The sequence below is a fragment of the Rhea americana genome, unplaced genomic scaffold, assembly GCF_003343005.1.
Source record: "Rhea americana isolate MKP2758 unplaced genomic scaffold, rheAme1 scaffold_63, whole genome shotgun sequence".
Classification (NCBI taxonomy): domain Eukaryota; kingdom Metazoa; phylum Chordata; class Aves; order Rheiformes; family Rheidae; genus Rhea; species Rhea americana.
In genome coordinates, this window is record NW_028186790.1 from 2643367 (window position 1) to 2662325 (window position 18959).

Below are 18959 nucleotides of genomic sequence, written 5' to 3' on the forward strand. Positions count from 1 at the left end.
TCTCYCTTGTSCTGGGGAGCCCAGAACTGGATGCAGTACTCCCGATGAGGCCTCAGCAGGGCTGAGKAGAGGGGCAGGATCATCTCCCTCGACCTGCTGGCAACACTCCTCCTAATGCACCCCAGGATACCATCAGCCTTCTTGGCCACAAGAGCACGCTGCTGGCTGGCTCATGGTCAACTTGTCATYYRCCAGCACTCCCAGGTCCTTCTCTGCAGAGCTGCTCTCCAGAAGGTCCGCCCCCAGCTTGTACTGGTGCCTAGGGTTATTTTTCCCTGRGTGCAGGACCCTGCACTTGCCCTTGTTGAACCTCAGGAGGTTCCTCTCTGCCCAACTCTCCAGCCTGGCCAGGTCTCTCTGAATGGCAGCACAGCCCTCAGGTSTGTCAGCCMCTCCTCYCAGCTTGGTGTCATCAGCAAACTTGCTGAGGAGGTACTCTGTCCCCTCATCCAGGTCACTGATGAAGAAGTTGAACAGGATGGGACCCAGCACTGAGCCCTGGGGGACACCACTAGCCACAGGCCTCCAACTGGACTCCATGCCACTGATGACAACCCTCTGAGCTCTGCCTTTCTCCATTCACCTCACTGTCCACTCATCTAACCCACATTTCCTGAGCTTATCTAGGAGGATGTTATGGGAGACAGGGTCAAAAGCCTTGCTGAAGTCAAGGTACACAACGTCCACTGCTCTCCCCTCACCTACCCAGCCAGTCCTTCCATCACAGAAGGCTATCAGATTGGTTAAGCAGGGTTTCCCCTTGGTGAATCCATGCTGGCTACTCCTGATCACCTTCTTTTCCTCCATATGTCTGGAGATGACATCCAGAATGAGCTGTTCCATCCCCTTTCCAGGGATGGAGGTGAGGCTGACCGGCCTGTAGTTGCCTGGGTCCTCCTTCTTGCCCTTCTTGAAGACTGGAGTGACACTGGCTTTCTTSCAGTCCTCAGGAACCTCTCCAGTTCTCCAAGACCTTTCAAAGATGACGGAGAGTGGCCTGGCAACGACATCCACCAGCTCCCTCAGCACTCCYGGGTGCATCCCATCTGGGCCCATGGATTTGTGGGTGTTAAATTTGTTTAAATGATCTCTAATCCTATCCTCCTCCACCAAGGGAAAGTCTTCCTTTCTCCAGACTTTCTCTCTCATCTCCAGGCTCTGGGATTCCTGRGGSCTKCCCTTAGCAGTGAAGACTGAAGCAAAGGCGGCATTCAGTAATTCTGCCTTCTCTGTAGCCTTTGTCACCAGGGTCCCCACCCCATTCAGTAGYGGGCCCACATTTTCCCTAGCCCTCCTCTTGCTGCTGATGTGTTTGAAGAAGCCCTTCCTGTTGCCCTTGACATCCCTTGCCAGACTTAATTCCCACTGGAATTAAGCCTTCCTCGCCGCATCTCTACATACTCTGACAGCATTCTTTCAATCCTCTCAAGTAGCCTATTCCCTCTTCCACATTCTATGCACTTTCTTCTGTTGGAGTTTTGCCAGGAGCTCCTTGCTCACCCATGCAGGTCTCCTGTCCCCTTTACTGGACTTTTTTCTCTTTGGGATGCACTRCTCTTGAGCTTAGAGGAAGTGAYGCTTGACTACTAGCCAGCTCTCCTGGACCTCCCTTCCCTCTAGGGCCTTAACCCATGAGATTCCTCCAAGTAGGTCTCTGAAGAAGCCMAAGTCCACTCTCCTGGGGTCCAGGGCTGCAATCCTGCTTGTTGCCTTACTTCTTTCCTGCAGGATCCTGAACTCCACCATCTTGTGGTCACTGCAGCCAAGGCTGCCCCCRACCTTCACATCTCCAATCAGTCCTTCTTTGTTGGTTAGGACAAGGTCCAGTAGGACACTCCTCCTCAGTGGCTCCTCCACCACTTGTGTCAAGAAGTTATCATCGACGCACTGCAAGAGCCTCCTGGACTGTTTGTGCCTTGCTGTGTAGTCCTTCCAGCAGATATCAGGGTGGTTGAAGTCCCCCATGAGAACCAGGGCCTGTGATCAGGAAGTTACTTCTAGCTGTCTGTAGAAGGCCTCATCAACTTCCTCTTCCTGGTCTGGTGACCTGTAGYASACACCCACACTACTGTGCCTTATGTTAGCCTGTCCTTTGATCTTTATCCATAAGCTCTCGACTGGCTCCTCCTCCACCCCTAGGCAGAGCTCGATGCATTCCAGTTGCTCTCTCACATAAAGAGCAACTCCACCACCTCGCCTACCTGGCCTGTCTCTCCTAAAAAGCACATAGCCATCCATGACAGCATTCCAGTCATGGGAGCTATCCCACCATGTCTCTGTGAATGYAATGAGATCATGGCCCTGTGATCGCACACAGATCTCCAGCTCCTCCTGTTTATTCCCCATGCTGCATGCATTGGTGTACAAGCATTTCAGAGAGGTRGTCATGCATGCAGGTTTCACAGGAAGGGTGCAAGGAGGTCCACCATACCCATGTCCCACATGCACATCCCCAGTTGCATGCATCTGTTGGAGGCCCCCCAAACCGAGTCGTATTTTACTGACTACGCTCTCTCTATAWCTCYCCCCTTCCCCCTTCCTACCTAGTTTAAAGCCTTCTTTACTAGGCTGGCCAGCATGTTGGCAAATGCATGAACAGATTAGGAACAGGGTCCCAGACATCCTCCTTCTTAGGGAATACTCTTCTCATTGAGCTGAACATCAGGCCTCTTTTTGCTTATTCTCTGTCACTGGCCCCATGACATTTGTCAACTCACTGGTGTTTCCAGGGCAGGTTGTGCCCTGGTGGTTATCATAAACTCCTGAGAAGTGAGAAAGATTTCAAAAGCCCCTAGGCTCAGGTTCATTCAAGTTCCCTGCTCTGTCACAGTCCYCCCAGGCGACCTTGGATCTGTTCTGCATGCGTGTAAAGGGATAGTACTTCTCCACCTCACAAGAGGGCAATACACAGAAATTGTGAGGTGTTTAGACATTGTAGTAACAAGGGYCAGAAGCAGCCATGGAATGATGAAAAGGAAAAACAGGCTTCCTAAGAGTCTTGGATCATTTTAATAATTGCTAATATGTTCCCAAACAGAGAATGCTTCTGAATAGAAGATTTGAGACTTCATGTCACATAAATCTAAACCAAGGAAAAAAAAAAACAAAACCAAAACATGCCTCTTCTCCAAACCTCATACCTAATCTGACTAGCAGTGTTAAAGTTCAGTCTATCCACATAAAAATGCTGGCTCATGGCAGAAATTCTAGCCTCAAAATCCTGATCTAAAGTGTTTGGCCACAATCCAGTCTCACCTGGGCATTGCAGAGCACCCAAAATGCAGACTACCCAGTGCAAAGGCAATGCAGCTGAGCTGCACCATTCACTCAGAACACCACCTACACATTTATAACTTTATCTAGGACACCACATCTGCATTTTACCGAGTGCTTGCACAGAAAAAAGCTCAGAAACATCATTACAAGCAATGGAAGCACAGTCACTATTGAATTTTATTTTCTAAAAAGTAGCATGCACTAAGAAACAGGCAGATTTCAAGGTTCCTGTGCATTCAGTATTTATAATGTGTTACTTACCACCTGAACTGAGAAAATAGATCCTTCAGAAAGCTGTTCCTACCTTGAAGCAGGTTCTATATTGCCTAGAAAATAAGTACAACTAAAACAACTTTGGAATGCAGTATCTCTACTGTGCATTTAGAGTAAGGAGCAAGGCAAAAATTTGTAACAGCTCTACTTGTCTCCAGTAGAGGGTAGTGCAACCTCTAATCCCAACCTTTTTAAAAATACCACTTCATACTACACAGATGTTTTTTTTAAACAGTTGACAAAATGCCTGAACAACTGACCGTGTTCAGGAAAGTCTATCAACAAAAAGACTTCTCTATGAAACCCAAAGAGAGGCAAGAGATGAGAGTTTAAGAAAAGCCTTGTTAAAACAACAAACAAACAAATCCACACAAAAATTGTCACATTATCATAATCATCACAGGAAAACTTGGCTCCAAACAAATATAATTGCAAAACTGACAAAACCACCAAAATTTAAAAGGTCAAAATTACTCTGCAATCATAATTTGGCTTAGCAGAATAACTACATTCAAAAGTTAAACCCTTTCCTGAGCAATAAAAGGATACTATAAATGCATAGCACCTCTCAGCTACAGAGCTCAACAGCATTTAAAACCACATATTCCACATGCCTGTGAGGCATTACATGAGACTAGCAGATAGGAAAGCATATTTATTTGGATCACAGCCTCTGCAGRCATAAAATGAAACAATAGAAGCCACTAGGTACATGGATTTAGTTAGAATTTAGGCCAAATGACTCAGAATACATTGTCAGTGCCAAAGATTGTAACACAACTGGAATTTCTTGCTGTTTAGCCCTTTCCTCCAACTGTTAGCCCAGGCYTTCTCTTGAGATAGTTGATGATAATGCAAATTATATATATTCCATGTGTCTGGGAAGGGAATGGGATAGGGGATATTATACCTAGAATTTCTCACGTGATTTTTTTAGAATTCTTGGCCATAACACTGTGCCTCTCTGCTTTTGTTTTCAACTTACTCAAGCAAACATGTGGAGGGTTAGTGGGTCGAATGGAAGAAAAAAGAGCTTTTGCCAGGAAAGCAAAAAAATAAGAAAAAAAATCACAAGTTAATCTACAGCAACACCAAAGAACAAGTTAAGACATACAAAAGTCTTTTAYGTAGCATTTAAGAAGTCTTTTTTCTTTTCCCTTCTATGAAGGGAAGAAACTCTTAGTATATGCTATTTATGATCTATACAGGAAAGCTTGAAAAGATTTTCATTGCACTTCTTATTGTCTGATTGATTGCTTTGAAGTAAAACTTGTCTAGTTCTGCTTGATGAAGAGCCAGAAATATGCTCTGGAAGCCCTCATTCTTTTAGCTTTTACAGTCAGAGTGGTGGTCATTTTACATCAAGATCTTTCCTTGAAACACCTAGCATGTGTTAGAATTCAATAGAAACAGATGAAATAATTTTAATTGGTGTGAACATGCACACAAAATTACTCTCCCCTTTTGATGAGATTAACCACATTGATTCTATGAGATCTATCACATTTTTCAGAGAAAACAGGTTAGGGATCTGAATTTATGATGTGAACACATATACCCCAATGAGATTCAAGCTAAATAGAAAGAAAATACTTAAAATGTACAATGTAAAAGGAGATCAGCACTATGTTTTTCTCCCCCTCTACAAATCACCTGTCAATGAAATARTTATTCCTAGTCCTGCCTTTAGGCAAGTGTTTTATTTTTGTTATTTCTTGTGGCTAGCAATGAATTCAAAAGAGTTAATAGCTAATCAAATAATTTGGGATGACAAAACATTAATGTCAGTTACTTAACTAGTAAAATGAAAATATTTACGAGACAAAATACTTTTCATCAGATATTAAAAATTTTCATGTATAAGTCCAGTTTTAGGGTCACAAAATGTTAGAAACTTCTTATATAGAGAGAATGATTTTAAACAAAATTCAGCCCCAATCCACATAACAAAGCCCAGACCACACTCACGGTATGCTGTGGCAGAATCTCTCTCCTTCTGGTCTGTGCTGAGAAACATGGTGAGAGCAGAATACGGTACTTGGAATAACTACACAAAGAAAGAACATCACTTAGGAAAACATCTCAGGGTAGATGTTATGTTCCTTTGATACTCAGGAAAAAAAAAGAAAGATGCAATGCAATATTGGAATTCACTCATTTAGAACATTGTATCTTCAAGCATAAAGCCTGCCTTTCCATTCTGATTTGTAAAGCATGTAGAGTAAGAGGAAAAAAAAGTCTCCTTCATAATACAAATAACATAACGTAGCAACAGGATTTATCTTAATGCTATGCTCCTCCAGCTTCCTTGGGAAAAAGKCCTTGTAGCTATACTATAAACCATCTAGCATTCTTTGCACTAGGAGACTGTCATGTTCCTAGCTTGAGCTAAGAGGAAGCAAAGCCCTAGACAACAAAATTTACCACTTTATTCCAACCAGAAGACTGCATAAACCCCCCAGACACTCTCAGTGTATGYCTTACTATGTAATTCAAAGAGATAATTATGAAAACTACAAACTGCTTTGTCTTAGCACCATTTTGCCACACACTCCTTAATGYGAGTTAAGAATAGGAAGGAATACGTATTGCTAGGTCTAGCCACTGAAAAAAAAAATAGCGGAGAGGGGTGTGCCACTTGTTTGTTTTTTACAGCACTATATCTAGCATGTAGTTTTTACCTTCTTGTAAAATCTTGGTKGAAAGTACGCACTAGTAACATCTACTGCAATGCTGGTAGATGAGCCTCACTTTTACAGCAAGAGAGATCTTATCACCAGTAGTACTCCACTGAAAAATAACTCTTGAAKGTCAGAAGCCTCACCTTTTGGATGATAATGACATGAATGAGAACCTTTCCTCATAGTGCWGAACTAAAATAAAAGTAATTGCTAAAATCTTGGAGCAACATACAGGCCAAACTTCCAGAATCAGCATTTGCTCTTGTCTCTTCTCATCCTGTACCTCCACCTATTTCAGYGGCACCCCCTTTAATAAACTAGCTTACTCTACATCCTCTCAGAAATACTTAAAAAAAAWTTTCATCACCATATAAATACATACAGAATATCATCCTCTTTGTAAGGAAGATAAGTGAGAGGCCTATTTTATAAAAGATGAAAAAAAGATGTACAAATAAATCAAGTTAATTAATATAATTAATATAATATTGCCTGTATTGTCATAAGAAATAACTCAATCTTTCCACTCTAAATCCTGTTCTTCAACAAGGAGGATCAGCTTATACAATCATTTGGGAAATCAGTCAGAGAATCAGACCAAACTGTTCACAGATGAAGTGGTACATGAGCCAACTTGAACAGGTGAAACATGTAGACATTGTTTCCACCACCAGAGAGTTCAGCACCCAAGCAAACTAAGTCTGACAATCCATGTCCTACTGTGTGCATACAAAACTCATTTCTATTCACCTCTGTTAAACATGAGGAATGTATGTTTTTTCAAAGCTCTGTTATGGAAATCCTGCATTTTGCCTTTAACAGAGAGAGAGGAGAAAATAGTTTTAAGCCATTATGAATGTGYTCTGTACCACCATTCTCTAGGGGAAACAAAGGACCTAGGGAAACCTTCCAGCTAGAAACAGAAATACAAAATTMTCAGGTCCAAAACACCTGCAAACAGGAGAAAAGCTAAAGTCAAGCAAGATATAAAAACATTTTAAATGGTTAGGAAACTCATTTTCAACATGCAGTCCAGTGAAATTCAGTCAGCCAGGATATACCCTACAATGTTGCAATGCAGATGCCTCTCCTTCAGTTCTAACTTCTGTGTGATACTGCTTTGCACTGAAGATATCTTGTTTCATCTTGATTTTGGCTACAAGGCAAAATGGGGCAACCCAACCCCTCCATCAGTGCTGTTTCAGAACTGGAACTCTTACTTTTCGCTGCCTTCCACCTTGAGTCAAAACACAAGAACAAGAAGGCTATTTGGCCTTCTAAACCACCACTGAAAATAGAAGTTATGAGAAGTCAGATGTCTAAGTGAGACTTAGATCAGCAGAGACATTCATTTTCCTGTTCAAGACTGAGCTGATTACCTAGGGCACAGCATCAATTCTGCGAAAGGCTGAAATGGTTTACGACACTATCTATCCCCAAATGCTACTGGCCTTTAGGTGAARCACACCACCCTCTCTTGTGAATGTTTTTCAGACACTTCTAGCCTCTAGCCTTCACCAGCCTTAGCCTCAACTGCCAACCAAAGTGCCTGGCAGTAATCTGGCTGAATTAGCAGGTCATCACGCAGAACCTGTGGGCAGAAACCATCAACTAACAGAGAGTTTGATAAAGGGATATCTGCCTTTACTTTAAAATTCACTGAAAGTTAAAACAYAAAGTGAGCACTGACAAATCTCAATTTACTAAATCAGAATACAATAATACAGACAGAAAACAAGAACATGTTACTGCTGAGAGTATCATGAACTGTAATCTACTTACTGTAGTCAGTGCTTGGAAAAGGCAATAGAAAGTCAGGAACCATGCAACTCTTCCTGCCACAAAAGGAGGCAGGTACCACATGAAAAAATAGGACGCTACTGTGAACGGTGCACATGCCAGCATCCTGCAAAGAAGATGAACACATATCAACAATCTCACTGCAATTATAGCAAAGTATATTCAATTTTCCTGCTGATAATTGATACAATGCAATTTATTTTATGTACAGTTTTTGTAAATACATGACATAATTTTAAATATTAAATTTTAGCATGCATTAAATGCACAAATTAATAAAAAATATAAACCAGTACTTCTACAAAATGGAAAAAAGGACAGTCAAACAGCAGATGTGAAGGAAAAGAGCTATCCTTACATAAAGTAATATTCTAGTTAGAATAGACCAAATTGCCCTGCACATATACCGTACCGGTAATAACTGTAGTGCCGGTCCTTAGTCCACATGTCATGGACTGCATCTTTGTTAGAAAGAGCTATTGAAAACTGGGCCCTACTAAAACACATAATAACATGCTTTGGTAATTTTTACACAACCCTGCTTATTACCAAGGATTCCCTCTTCCAGTTTTAACACCTCTCAATTTCCTCTCAACTTAGCCTCTTCACTGCTACTTTAAACAAGTGCAAATATGTTGATACATGCAAAAACGTGAAAGATAGCATAAAAAGTAATGGACAGCTCAATTCAAAAGTTCCTGTGGTCTGCATCTACTCTGATATATAATATCCTGTGGTCAAATTTGTTCCATTTAACTCAACAGCCAAAGTCCTAATCACTCCAATCATAAAAGCATCAATTCCTAGGGAAGAAGGTGGCTTAGGAAAGGACTGAAAATTTAAATTCAAGATCTTGCTATGAAGTAGGAGTTCAATTTACATTAGTCTAAAAATGATTTCAAGTGAACAACACTTTTCCAACTCCATGATACAGAACAAGTGATGGGGGCAACTATTTCCCAGCAGTCTGAACTGCAGTAGCACCAGAGCTCTCCCGTATTCTTGCAAAACATACATTAAACAATGTAATTGGATGACCAAGACCCAACAACAACAACAACAAAAAAAATCCAAACATGTAAAAGAGAAAACATTAATCCCTTCACAACAGCACTACTGACATCAGGGGTCAGCTGATTATTTTGCATCGTGAACGAAAAACGTGGAATACAAAAGAGTAGTGTGGGTAGATAGTTTAGTAAAACAATGGCTTTCCCATACTGCTSTATGGGATGGACAGCAGCACTGGGAGCTGAATGTGTAGAATAGCAAGGAAAGTGCCAGGTTCTGGCACTCTCTCTCTCTCTCTCTCCAGTTTCCAGGCCACAGTTTATTCATAGCTGGTCAGCAATGGAAGACACAAACCCCTTTTAATGCAGCATCCAGTGCACAATAAAAAMCAAACTAAAAGGAATCTAGACAAAGATGAAAATTCAACCCCAAATTCAAGAAAGTTCTAAATCCGAGATTCAAGTTTGGCTTAACAAAACAATCCAGTGTCTCGCCTTCGTTTGTTTGTTTTTCTCTCCAGTGCCGGAAACTCTCTTGTATGTTTTCACAGAAGAACAGTTTAAAGAGAAATAGATGGCATGGGAATTTTTCTTTTCAATTTTATGCAAGTAAAATTAATATGATCACTCTTGTCTAGGAAGCAAGRAAGGAAAAACACAATTTAATTCAATGAAATGAAGATATGACTACAGCACTCAAACAAAAAATRTTCATATATATATATGTAAATGTATGCACATATTTCTCTTACCAGGGCATGAGACGGCCAATTTTTGTCCATCTACTTTTGCTAATAAAAAACCCAGCAAGAGGATCAGTAACTGCACCTGTGGCTTTGCCAATGAACAGCACCARAGAGGCATGAAATGGAGTAATCTGAAAGTACAGACACAGTAGTTTAAACAAGGGCCATTGTTTCACAAAACAATGAAACAGCAAAAATCAACTTTCCAGAAAGAATCTCAGTGTTTTAAAGAGTAATAGTAGGTCACTTACAAAACACGTCTGCTGTTGTCCAAGAAATTACTATTGGTTACATTATTGGCTTCCCATAACAAATAAATGAGACATCGAGATAGGCAATGTGCAAGAAAGGATCGGAGGAGAAAAGTGCAAGGAAGAAGAGATTATAGGTATATTCAGAACAAGGAAAAGGAGTCAAATAGAGGAACCCAGGTAACTGAAGTTCCTATTTTAGTCACCAAGGCAGACCCGTTCCCCCCCTAACTTTCCCCTCACTTTGTTCCCCACATAGCCCCATTTCCAGATCTTTACCTTGACTAGAACTAGACAAAACCAGAGGTAGCCGTTTACATGAATTCTGGCTTTTTCGTCTCCTGAGATTACCAACAAGGCTGCCAAATGGTGGCATGTGGATATAGCAGAAATTAGAGCGCAGAAAACCTCTATCCACTCAAAACTGAACTGTGACAAGTGAACTGTGTAACGCACAGCTGCTCAAATCAAAGTTGTCAGCACAAGTCACACTTGAAAAATRTTCCCACATTATATACAAATAAAATAGCCAAGTGGAAAGAAACTCTGAAATTAACCTGTAAAGTCCATACTTACATGCATATACAGAATTACAGCTTRTTCTGAGCAATACATTTATTTCTACATATAGCCGTAGAGAGTTTAGGAACTCAAATCATATGGCGGCTAAAAAAAAAAAGAGGTTGATTCTCCTCTAAGTGCCAACTCCATGCCACCAAATTAGAGGCTTRAAAAAAGTCACTGAAATCTATATAATCATAAATGTTCCTCAAATTAATTCTCTTAAAATACAGATTGCTGAAGCAGCCTATTGAACTTAAACAGTGACAGAAGCCAAAAAAACATTTGTCTACACACTCTTTCACATTGTCAGTGCTCCAGTCTAGCTGAGAGCCTGGTGAACACAGCTGATAAAACACCAAGCCTGAGCTAGTATTCTCCGCTTTTCTGCAGAGCTTATTATCTCCCAGGAAGCATCACACAGCTTCCAGGTGGTGCAAGTCSTCTATCTGCAGAACTTTCTGTCAGTACTCCCTCAGAGGAGAAAGAAAGCAGCAATAATCTCTGAAATATCTTGGATGACCTTTTTAAAAGGCAGATACTGTTCACTTTTGTAATCACATTTGTTAAATTTTAGCTCAAATTAAGTGAGGGGGTAGCCAATCCTCCYGACACTATCAGCTCCAAGACGTGTRCCCTACCCTAGAAAACTGATAGACAGGGAGGCACTGGGAATGGTACGCCAGCAGGCAATGACAGTGTCTCTCCACGCATCCCGCTGCTGCATACGGCAAGGGCACTGGGCTCCGTCCCAGAACAGTTTGTTGTTGCCCCTTAAATCTAGATCGTGTCTGTCAGTCCCAGTGCCAGCAGCTTCTAGGTGGTAATAAAATACAAGACAGAATATGCCAAATTCATCCATCTTGAAATGGATAAAAGACAGGAGCCTATTATTGGAGGTTTTGGTGTTTTCCAGTAATTTGACTGAAGGATTCTGTGCACTTTGGCATTATATAAACATATCACTAGTTTATACCAGTAATTTAGATGAAACATGGAATTCAAACAGAATAACTATAGACAGTATAACTACAGAAGATGAACACAAATATATTTTTCTTAGAAAGASCATAGATTACGTACGAAGGATTACACATATGAGCTTCACAATCTCTAAGGAACAGTTGAATCATTTTTGCCATCAAAGAGGACAAGAATTAATTCCAGGTAATGACTGTAAAATGACATACTCTMTCCTAGAAATATGTGGAAAAACCCATGTGAATTCAGATCTGTTGGAGAGGCCTTGAAATGAATCTTGTCATGCAGGATTAGTTTGGAGACAAAATAAACCATCAAGGAACAAAAAATTAAGTCCATTTATGAAGTAGTAACTGTATTACTACAAATGTCAATCAAAATTACTGTGTTTCAGTAACATCAAAAAAAAAAAAAAAAAAAAAAAAAAAGTCATTTGTTTAGGCAGTGCCCAAAGAGAAGCAAGAATGTGACCCCAGCTTGCTGGACACTTTACAAATGCTCATAAGAAATAAACACTCCTTCAGGCTTCAAGAATTTTCTATTTCTGTGAACAGAAATTCCCCTATTTATAAGCACACTGGGAAAACTGTATTAGTGTTTTTCATCTAGTTTATCCTTCATTATCTCCACTGGCTTGCATTGCCATCCTTGAAGTAAGTGTGAAATAGCTGTGGTCAGAGCTGCATCCACCTCCTGCTGCATCTCCGAGAAACTCCCTCTTCCATCCTCAACTCTCACACTCCACACYACCCCCTTGCCACCTTTGAAGCTGCTCTCCAAAACTGATCGCTTTTCTAGATCGTGTGACTTTGGTCTCAACAAGACATTGAAGAACTTGACAGYTTTCAAAGCCAGCCATACTGCGGTGCCAAAGCTTGAAAATCTGTCAAGCAATTCACAAGATTGGTGTTTCTTTTTATAATCTCAGCCTCTGATGTCAGACTTCCATAGGAAAAATATAAACCTAAACTTTTGGACAACTCCACTCCTCTGCTCCTCCCCCTCCCCAAGTCATGATATACTCATTCTGTCTTTTTACATCTCAAATAGCAACTGGGTATTTATATCTGCTCTAGGACCTCTTGTTCCTTCCGGCAAATGAAAAGTCAGTGCTGAAATCCACTCCTGCAGTTTCAGCAGCAGCTGCTCTCACAGCCCCTGCAATTTGGCCTCATCTCCCTAAAACCCTTTTGTTCCCTGCCTTTTTTCTCTCCTATAATACTTTGCCTATCCCACCTAGCTATCACACAGATACAGAAGACAATCCAAACCAGTCAAAATTGCTTATGGATTCATTTTCTTTGTTCCTCCGCTACCCTGGAATCTAGCTGGAGCAGCTGAAAGTCAGATGAATGRGATGACTCTTGCTGCTTTGTTTTACCAGGTCTGCTTCTGTAACAGAAAGCCACAGACTGGAAGTGAAGAACCTTCAGGAAGGTTTACTCAGCTTTCTTTGCAAAGAAGAATTATCCTAGCCAAATCAAATAAAATTGACGTGAAATTATGTTGACTACTGGATCCAACAGCACTGACTTTTGACGAGGCTGTAGTCTGAATGAACAGAAACTTCTACTAAACTTTCACGTCTTGTATCTTAGACTCTTTGATCCTTGAAAACAAGAACCACATTCTCTTGTGTCTGCAAGTGTGTGAGCTTTGGAGTTAAAAAAGGTCTGCTGATGAGCCCAAACTAAAAGCAAACGATGGTTGCTTCAAGTCTGAAATGAAATTAGGCAAAAAAAACCCTCTTTCTAGACATATTTTATGCAATTTTCAGGATGCTGAACAGCTAAAGGCAATGATAACAAGACAGTTTAAAAACTTTATTAGATAAATTATTCTTATTAGTTCTAGAGAAGTTAAATTGTTGATTACATCAGAACTGGGGTAAAGGTTTCTTGTACTACTTACATGGGCTATATCTAGCAGGTAGATCTGTAGAAAGAAAGCAGCAGCACTCCCTGCCACTTGATTTGGGGCACCTCCTATTGCATAGCATATCTTGCTGCAAACTGAAAGCCTGTACTCCTGTCTGAGCTGAAACAAAACAAGTAATGAGAAAGACATTTTTTTTAAAAAAAAAAAAGTAAACAGATAAAAAGCTACAGAAGTCTCATGGTTAAAGTCTAAAGTTAACAGAAACCCAGATATTCAATTAAAAATCAAGTTTTCCACTAATGCATTCATATGCCCTCAACACCAATGGGCATTTGAGTGTCCATTGCTTTGGTCTCGTAATTTTTGTTCCTTACCTGAGTCCCTGAAAACTAGATCACAGTGTTCCTACAATGGAGTCCAGGTTTATCAACTTGTCACAAGCTATTATGAAAGGCTAGTTTTGTGATTGAGTCTACAAACAGGTAAGAAGAAGCACAGAAGTGCACATTCCATTATACTATATTCTGGGCCCGACTTTTGATATTTAACTCAGACTTGAAAAAACATTGGAAAACTTCATGTTTCTCTTTCAGACCATAATAATCAACATATACYCTCATACCTTTGCAAATAGACAACATTCAGAAAGAAGAGATATTTTGACAGTCAAGAGTCCAAACAGCCTCCAAAGATTTGTGCCCCATTCCTTCCTCGCTTTTCCTCAAAATGCTGATGCGGTCTTGACAAAGTCACTTGACTTTCTGTATCTTCATTTTTCAAACAGTGAAAAATGACATAATAGGGTAATTTCACAAAGTGATTTTGCAGCTTAAGTCCTACTTAGGAAGAACTCCAAACCACTAAAGGCACTACAGGCATGCTTTGAAAAATTGGCAAAATTACACTTTCACAATTGCCTTTTGATATGTAGTAGAAAAGTGCTATAAGCATCCAAGAACATTCTTTAATAGAATTACCAAATAAGAGTAAGACTAAACCTGAAAAAAGGGCTCGATAATCATAATTTAGAGACAAGAACTTGTGAAATCTAATAGAAATTCCAACAAGGAACATTGCTTTCTAATAGTAAAAGTTCCAGAATACTAGAAAGACTTATAAAGCTCAGAGTTCATTTCGTGAAGTATAACAAAAAATAGGAAAAAAATGATCCTACATTAATCTTGTGTACCTCTCAAAGAGACAACATATCCAGCTGAAATTAAGACTTCTGAGAACTCTAACGCTTCTATTCAATCCTTCTTTAAAGATTGCTATCAGGAGGAACTATAAAACATGGAAAAAAACAGCAATACTCCTAGGTCTGCCCTCTCTCCGAACTAAATACACAAGCTCTTAATTCTTAAATTAGACCAGGATAAGATAGAGATATGGTAATGAGATCCAATGCAATGACAACATTCTGATACTTTTAAAATTTTCAGAAGCTAGGTAACGTTCTAATTACCATCATCTTTACTACATAACAGTTTTGATAAATTTTAGACTTCCAGACACAACCTTTCAACATCTGATTGTTCTCCTTTGAACTGTTTTATCTGTGTGGGTGYGAACAAGCAAGCAGGAGTATCAGGACTCTTTCATTGCTCTGTTTCAACTGAGAAGGAACAAAAAGTCTCAGGCTAATTACATCTCTTATTACTGACCTAACTACACAGAGAGCCCCCCACCCTTAAGAGGTGGACACCCTCTCTAAGGGGGGCTCCCATCGTTTTGCCTAAGTGACCAGCGTCAAGGCACTGGCTGCGCAATGTTACCACCACAGCAGACCTCACTTGGACTTCTTGCCAATTCTCTCCCTTCCGGGGGAAAAAAAAGATAGTGGCAAACAGTCACAAGAAAGACTTCATCAGAGCAAAACTGGTAAGAGACTTTAAACAAAACAAGCAGGCCATAGAGTATTTGCTGAACAAAATAACTATCTTTTACATTTGGTCCTGTTAAATGAGAGCTTCCTACAGTCCTCACAAGACTAGCCAGGTCTAGGGACGTAATCTCGTTCATTTGACTCACAACACAGTTCTCTTGAGCTTTGCTCCAAGCTCTGGGTATTTTTAGATTTGATCACTCTCTTCTATTTTTAATCAATTACTTTCCCCTACCCCTTCCCAATTCCTTCCGGAACTTCCATGTTTCTTTCCTTTGACTCCTCCTCCTCTTAGCTCCAAGTATTGGTAAGACGACGGTATAACTGCCAGCTGAAATCAAGAGACATAAACCATTGCCATATAAATCCCACATCCCATTCGATCCCCCCACCAAAACTGAGAAAAACTTTGAGATCCACAGTGCTGCTTTCCTACTTATTTTCCCGARCAGCCATTTATAGTTAAGACCACAATACCACAGCAAAGACTAATGGCTCAGTATAATATACACCATTTCAAAATATTTTTATAACACAAAGAATGTTAAACTCTTAAGAATTGGAAAATTGAAAAATATAAAGCTGTGGTACAGAAAATGGGAAACCAAGATCTAAACTTACAGGCTGTAGGCAGTTTGCCTGTCTTTAAATACAGTTTCATGGTTAGCAAATTTAYAATCCTAATACACTTAGGTTTTTTGAAAAAGTCTCATTGAGATTCCACACCTCTCTGGGAAGCTGCTCKGCTATGGGACCACACTCTCAGATCACCTTGAAAGAGAGGGAGGTAATATCTTGGCCACAGCAGTAGCTAATGGAAATTTTCACCTGCGACTAATGCTGTTTACGGACATTATTACCTGAATAAAATGAGCTATCAGATTCTGTTTATATACACTAAAATAGCTATTACTTATAGGGAGGTTGGCACGTTTAAACTCCCGCGTGAACAATCTTCACCTATCCTTCCCAGAAATGAGTTGTGAAGCTATTACACCCAGATACGGGAGAAGGAAATAAATGCAAAGCAATTGAAAAATCAATGTCGGATGAAGGATTAGAACAGGCCGTTGTACTCCTGCCTTTCTTCCACAGCATTGCACTGTGCCYTGTAGCACACCTGCTCAGAAGAGGACAGTTTAGAAACCATGAATCCAGCAATTAACCTTTAGTCTGAGGAATTTTAGATCCTAATTAAGGCCAAGCTACCAATGAGGCAAAATGCCTTTTTTTTTTCTTTTTATATCCTTAGAGAGTGTTCTTATAGGTCTGATGATACAACTTAGAGAGAAGTTCAGTTCAAATGCCTAGTGTCCCTCCCATAAAATAAGGATGCACCTCTCCACCAAGAAAAGTGCCGTAAGTGAAGAAAAAGAAAACCCATCACCCACTACACTTGGTTAGATAGACCATGCTTCTACCTACAGCAGTAGCCTGTCTCTGTCAAAGGGTGCTGAAGAAGAACAGGACACAGCATAGAGGAGTCCTGTCCAGCTAACCTCAGATCCACAGACCATCAACAGCTCATGAACTTCCACAAATGGAGATTACATCCTGATCGCTGTGTTTAATACTTACTCTACATTTACTTTGCCTAATACTTTTTTGAATTCATTTGAAGTTTTAACCATCAAATATTACAGCAGTGACCTGAGTTCCACACCTGAAAGACAAGGGCTATGTAGGGGAACTCCACTCTGTTTCGAAGCTGTTGCCTGTTATCAATTTCATTTAGTATCCCAATAATACCTCCTGAGAAATACAATTATTCAGACTCTGCTCTACATCCTTTCAGGTGTCTGCTTTCCAAAAGCAGCAGCCTGTAGCCTCTTTTACGTTTCCATGTTGAAGTTATTCCCTAATTGCTACTGTCAGCATTTTCTACCTCATCTTCCTGCGAGGCACTGGAAAAAAGGCTTTACTTCTGAGAGTGGGTCTCTGTATCTGTAAGGCTTTRCTTACTGTTGAACCAGATAAGATACATGAGGCACCTGTCCCTCGCAGGATCTAGAGCAGTTAAGTCCCCCAGACTTGGCTGAGACCAATATACCATATTGCTATGCACGACAGAAGCTGGAGAAGGATAAAACTGCCCTTGTGCAGAGYGGTGTGATTAGCTACAGAGCACAAGCAACTGACAAAGGCTTTTTCTGTGACTCTGGATTTCCCTGCTGCATTGCCGCCTTGAGCAGCAGAAATCACGCTCTCACCTGTGAAGGCTCCTCAGTTAAGCTAAAAACACTCTAAGAATTCATGCGAGATCTGAAAGTGTAGGCAATAGTTGAATGAGGAGCAAAATTCAAAGTCTCTACAATGAAAATTTTGTTTTGAGACCTCTGTGTTGTAGCTGAATACCGTTATGAAAACCTTAGATTATTTTTACAAGTTTTAGAAGAAATGTGAGACGATGGGGGTGGGAGATGAGAGAAGGGAGAGTCAGATGAAGTTAGGTATATTTTTTTCTGTTTTCAGATAAACTTGCAAATTTTTTTTACTTACACATGCTGCACAGATTAACACCAAAGTTCATTTTGTTCCAGCGTAAACTAATTACGCTTAATATGTGAGATATGTAATAAAAGAGTAAGTTTAAACATTGTTATAGCAAATTCATGCATCTAACACGTTATAGTTCATTTAAATTACTTTTAATTCTCTTGTAAATTAAAAGCATGTCTCACTGTTTAGAAGTTTTCCCTTCCCCAGAAGAACAGAAAGCAGATAGAGTGTTCATACCATTTTTTTTAATGAAACATTGGAAAGCAACTCTTAAAACATGAAAGCAAACACACTGAAAGCAAGTTTTTGCAAACGCGTGAAGCTCTTCCCCTGCTGTCGCGGACACGGGGAGCAGCTGCGCGCGCCTTGTCCTGAGCTGCTCTTTATCAGCCAAGTCCAGAACTGAACCAGCAACTAATTTAAGGGTAGTAAGGAGACAGAGCCGGACCCGGGGCTCCTCGATAAAGGCYAGCCGAGGTTTATCGCAGAAACGACAGCAGCGAAGCTCCCGAGGAGCAGCTTTTTGCGCCAGCTTTTGCCCCGACGTGGTTTTACCGCTGCTGATGTTGCTGCTCTCCCGACAGCGGCGCCGCAGCAGCCGCTCAAGGAGCGCGGCCGCCGCGGGCCGGCTCCCGGCTCGCTCGGGCCACGCGCCTGCGGGACCTCCGCGGGTCCGAGGAGAGCGGCGCACGCCTGCGACAGGGCTCGGCAGCGCCCCGGGAAGGGCAGGGCGGGGCGGGCACCTCCGCGGCGCTTCTCCCAGGGCCGCAGGCGGCAGATTCCCCTCAARCCCCCTCAGAGCGCGCGCGCCGGCGAGACCCGCAGCCCCGCGCTCTCCGCAGGGGGAGCCGCCTCGGAGCGGTGAGGCGGCGGCTGGCTGAGGAGAGCGCCCCCCGCCCCCAGCTGCCTCCCGCCCTCCCCTCACGGAGGGCCGCGGCGGCCCCAAGGCGCCCCCCGAGGGGGAGCGGCGCCGAGCCTGCGAAGCCCTTACCTGCTCGGCCGGGCGCGGCGGGGCGTCCTTCTCGGCCCCCGCCATGGCAGAGCGGCCCGCCCGCCCGCGGCACCTGCGGGTCCCGGGGTGGGGCGGGAAGGGGACCGGCGGCCTCCGCCCCCCACCC

General features: G+C 41.7%; 1 protein-coding gene across 4 annotated transcripts in view; it reads right to left on the bottom strand.

Annotated features, from left to right (window-relative positions):
- The window catches only part of MFSD2B (MFSD2 lysolipid transporter B, sphingolipid), a 39052-nt gene extending 20141 nt beyond the window's left edge, over positions 1-18911 (bottom strand). For 3 of the 4 annotated variants that reach the window (XR_014897733.1, XR_014897734.1, XM_085320359.1), the window contains exons 1-5: positions 18833-18911; positions 13491-13616; positions 9793-9917; positions 8013-8136; positions 5518-5596 (exon numbers count right to left, since the gene is read on the bottom strand). Coding sequence is in view for 2 of the 4 variants with exons in the window: in XM_085320359.1 (XP_085176485.1) it covers positions 5518-5596; positions 8013-8136; positions 9793-9917; positions 13491-13616; positions 18833-18877 (499 nt within the window). In the remaining 2 variants the exon portion in view is untranslated. The remainder of the gene's footprint in view (positions 1-5517; positions 5597-8012; positions 8137-9792; positions 9918-13490; positions 13617-18832) is intronic. The other variant, XM_085320360.1, reaches the window with a different exon arrangement.
- Between the last annotated feature and the right edge of the window lie 48 nt (positions 18912-18959).